The following is a 3,973-nucleotide window of genomic DNA, read 5'->3' as shown; positions in this document are numbered from 1 at the left end:
AAAACTCATCCTGTAGCAAAAGGTTAAAAAATGAGTAAAAGACACAAGAGCGTGATAGACGGGGAAAAGAGCATGTCCACGCAGGCAGCCCCAATGTGGGGAGGGGCTGTGATGAGCTTCTGGGCTCCAGTGCCCACTTGCAGCCTGTAGGGCCTAAGTCCACACCAGCCAAGTGGCCGGGGACTGGCTGGCACTGTCTGGCACTAACGGAGCACTCTGGGGGAGAGTCCGATTGCTCCAGAATCTTGGGTCTCCCAACCAGAGCAAACATCTGAGCCTACAGGCCGGCTCACCCCTGACCTGGCCATTGCTTCTGCTGAGCTCATCTGTGGCCCTGCCCCCATGAACCCAAGGTCACAGGCTCTGGACTTGGGAGGTGGTGGGGTGGAACTGCTTGAGCCCTGGGTCAGAGGGCTCTGGTGGGGCCAGGACATTTCTCTGGGCTCGGAGGCCTGAGCTGGCTGCAACACAGGCGAAGGGAGCCTGGCATCAGGGCCAGGGCCCTAGACATCTGAAGAGAAAGTGGGGCCTGCAGGGGCGCCCCCAGTACCGACTCGGTAGTGGGAAGGAGACCCGGGGAATCAAGCATATCACCCCACAGAAGGGCAGAGGGTGGGTGGCTGTCCAAGGGGATGGGGCCGGCCTGCAGGCTCACAGAGTCGTCCTACCTGCTGGTTGAGAACAGCCCTGCAGACCTGAAGAGCAGGTGAGGGAGAAAAAGAGGGTGGTGTGTGGCTTGGAGGCCAGGCTGCAGGGGGCTCATAGGCCGCACCTGTGCACGTCTGGTCTGGCAGATGCTTAAGGACAGAGGGTGGAGGTGGGGCTGAGTGGGCGGGGCCCTGGAGGGAGGGTGTCAGAGGGAGGTGTGAAAGCCTTGAAACCAGACAGGAAGAGAGGAAAGACCAAGCCTGAAGTCTGTGAGCCGCGCACCACAGCCTCCTGACGCCCCTCTGAACAAAACCCCACCTTCCCCTTCGGCCGCCACCCCCACCTGCTCCCCCCACCACTGTTCCTGTGGGGTCCCTGAGGGCTGCAGTTTCATTTGTGGAGGTAGGCATCCAGCCACAGCTGCCCAGGCTTCCTCAGGGACCCGATGATATCTTGCAGGGCCCGGAGCAGCGGTTTCTCTTGGTACTCAATGCCATGCTTGGCACACAGGGACCTCACCAGTGGGGCGATCTTGTGCAGGTTGTGCCAGGGCATGGTAAGGAAAAGGTGGTGCTCGATCTGGAAGTTGAGGTGCCCACTGAGCCAGTCATTGAAGAAGGACTGCACCACGTTGCAGGTGGCTGCCAGCTGGCTGCTGAACCAGTCGCAGTAGGGCTCTCCGTCAATCTCCATGACAATGCGATTCATCTGTGTGACCCACACAAACCAGTGGCTCTCCAGGAACCTGATGAAGTTGAGGAAAAGGATGGCTCCCAGGACACCACAGAAAGGGATGTAGGTGATGAAGAAACGGGTATAGTAGCTGATGGCCCAGGCCAAGTCCACCCAGTCCCTGCAAATGATCACGGTCATGATGGTCTGGTAGTGGAAGTACAAAGGGATGAGCAGTGGCGGCCCAATCAGGAAGAAGTACTCATGCTGGTGGTTTTAAGGCAGGTATTTCAGCGTCTTCTTGTTGTACCCAATGGGATGCCACTCGCCCAGGACAAACACATGCAGCATGTTCACATCCGGATCCTTGTGGAACACGTTTGGCATGGTGCTGAAGTGGTGATGTTTCCACCAGTTGGCAGAGGCACCCTTTAAGTGACCGATGATGAACTTGTGTACGATATGGTTCCACATGGACTTCTTGTAAACAGAGAGGTGGCCGTAATCGTGTTGCAGCCATCCAGCCTGGGCCTGAGAGGTAGCAAGGAGGAAGGCCGTAATGATGGTTGGAATCCAGCTGTTGCCAAAGTAGAAGACAGTGAACCAGCCGATGCTCTCCATGGAGATAATGTGGGCCAGGTGGAGAAGGAAGAACTGGTTACTCTTGAACAGGTTCATGTCCTCAGCGGTCTTCCTCAGGGCCCAGAAGTCCTCGGTGATCTGGAAATTCTTGCCGCGGTCCTGGCTTGGCTCCTCAGTGGCCAGCTCGCCAATCAACAGGGGCTTCATGAACCTGCACACAAAATCAAGGTTGCGGTGGAAGGCCAGGAAGGCGTCCATAGCATCTTCCCCGGCGTAGTGCCCGATGACTCGCTGGCTTCCCGGGTGCCGGCGGGACCATTTGGTGATGTTGTAGACCTTGCGATCGATGACCAGCCACTTATCGGTGTGCAGGTTGTGCTTCTGAATCTCCTCCCAGCAGAAGGTAGGCATCGGCGCCTCAAGCTCGGTGGCCCCCTCGCCCTGGTTCCCCGTCTTCCCCATGCTGCCTGCTGACCGGGTGGCCCAGTGCACTGCGGTGAGTGCGGTCCAGGCCCTTTCGGCTTTTGTCTCCTCCTCCTCCGACACCCCCTCCCCCCCAGCCTCCTCGCCTCGGTTCCGAGTATCCTAGCCTTTCCTTTCCGCTTCCAAGTGCCCCCAAGCGGTCCCCTCCGTCCGATCCCCTCCCCCACCTAGCAGTGGACTTTTGCCTCCAGAGAGAACTCCCGGGTAGCTCAGGGCCTCGAAGCCTCCTCTGCCCGCCCCTCCGGCTCCGCATCCTCCCTTGTTCCCCTCCGCCTGGGTTTCCACAGTGATCAGAGCTACTGCACCAATCCGCGCTGTTCCGGCTCCCGCCGGCGACCCGCGCTCCAGAGTGTGCACCTGATGCCGGCACAAAGAGAGCCGCGCGGCTCCACGCGCTTTGCGGTGGGGATATTCTTTTTTTATAACTCTAATAGATAGGTATTCGGAGAAGGCAATGGCACCCCACTCCAGTACACTTGCCTGGCAAATCCCATGGACGGAGGAGCCTGGTAGGCTGCAGTCCATGGGGTCACTAAGAGTCTGACACGACTGAGCGACTTCACTTTCACTTTTCACTTTCATGCAGTGAAGGAAATGGCAACCCACTCTAGTGTTCTTGCCTGGAGAATCCCAGGGATGGAGGAGCCTGGTGGGCTGCCGTCTATGGGGTCGCACAGAGTTGGACATGACTGAAGCGACTTAGCAGCACCAGCAGCAGCAGATAGGTATTACAACATCTGGGTTTTTTTTTTTTTTAATATTTACTTATTAATTTATTTGGCTGTGCTGGGTCTTAGTTGAGGCACACAGGATCTTCACTGCAGTGCAAGAGTTATCTAGTTGTGGCATGCAGGCTTAGTTGCCCTGGGGCATGTGAGATCTTAGTTCCCAGGCCAGGGATCAAACCTGCATCCCCTGCATTGGAAGAGACATTCTTAACCACTGGACCACCAGGGAAGTCCCCTACATTAATACTCTGTTATGTCACTTTTGCTTATCTATGTACATGCTGTTCAATAGCTTGTCTACTCAACCAGTAAGTATTAAGTCATTCTTCAAAATCTGACTCAGCACCTCTCCTGTAAGAGAATTTGTGGGAGATACCTTCAGCTGGTACCACAAATGTGCCTTCAACAAACCATGCCCTCTTATCAATAATGACTCTTCATTTGAAAGGCAGCTCTTGGCTTATTCCCAAGCTCTGGTAGAAGGTGAAAGCCTACACCATGTAGCATCAAGTGATATTGCAATTTTGAACTATCATGAATTAGTTGTTTATCTGATCCACCAAATCACAAAGTTGACTATATACAGCAGCATTCCATCATAAATTAGAAATTGTAGGGACTTCCCTGGTGGTCCAGTGGCTAAGACTCCGAGCTCCCAATGCAGGGGGGTCTGGTTTTTGCCCCAGGGAACTAGTCCCACAGGCTGCAACTAAGAGTTCACGTGCCGCAAATAAAGAACTCACGAGCTACAAATAAAACCCAGTACACAAATAAACCAACTAGAAGTTCTACAATACAGATCAGACTCAGCATGTCTGGAAAGGACATCTCTCCCCCCAGTCCCAAGGGGTCACTGGGAG

General features: G+C 55.1%; 1 protein-coding gene across 1 annotated transcript; it reads right to left on the bottom strand.

Moving 5' to 3' along the window:
- Positions 1 to 703: 703 nt before the first annotated feature.
- On the bottom strand, positions 704 to 2,416 carry LOC122451127 (acyl-CoA 6-desaturase-like). Its single transcript, XM_043483705.1, is given in 1 exon segment — positions 704 to 2,416. A coding segment is annotated over 1 exon segment (1,326 nt). The 5' UTR covers positions 2,365 to 2,416; the 3' UTR covers positions 704 to 1,038.
- Between the last annotated feature and the right edge of the window lie 1,557 nt (positions 2,417 to 3,973).

Source organism: Cervus canadensis, chromosome 12 (genome assembly GCF_019320065.1).
Source record: "Cervus canadensis isolate Bull #8, Minnesota chromosome 12, ASM1932006v1, whole genome shotgun sequence".
Lineage (NCBI taxonomy): Eukaryota > Metazoa > Chordata > Mammalia > Artiodactyla > Cervidae > Cervus > Cervus canadensis.
This window is presented reverse-complemented; position numbering and strand designations above follow the sequence as displayed.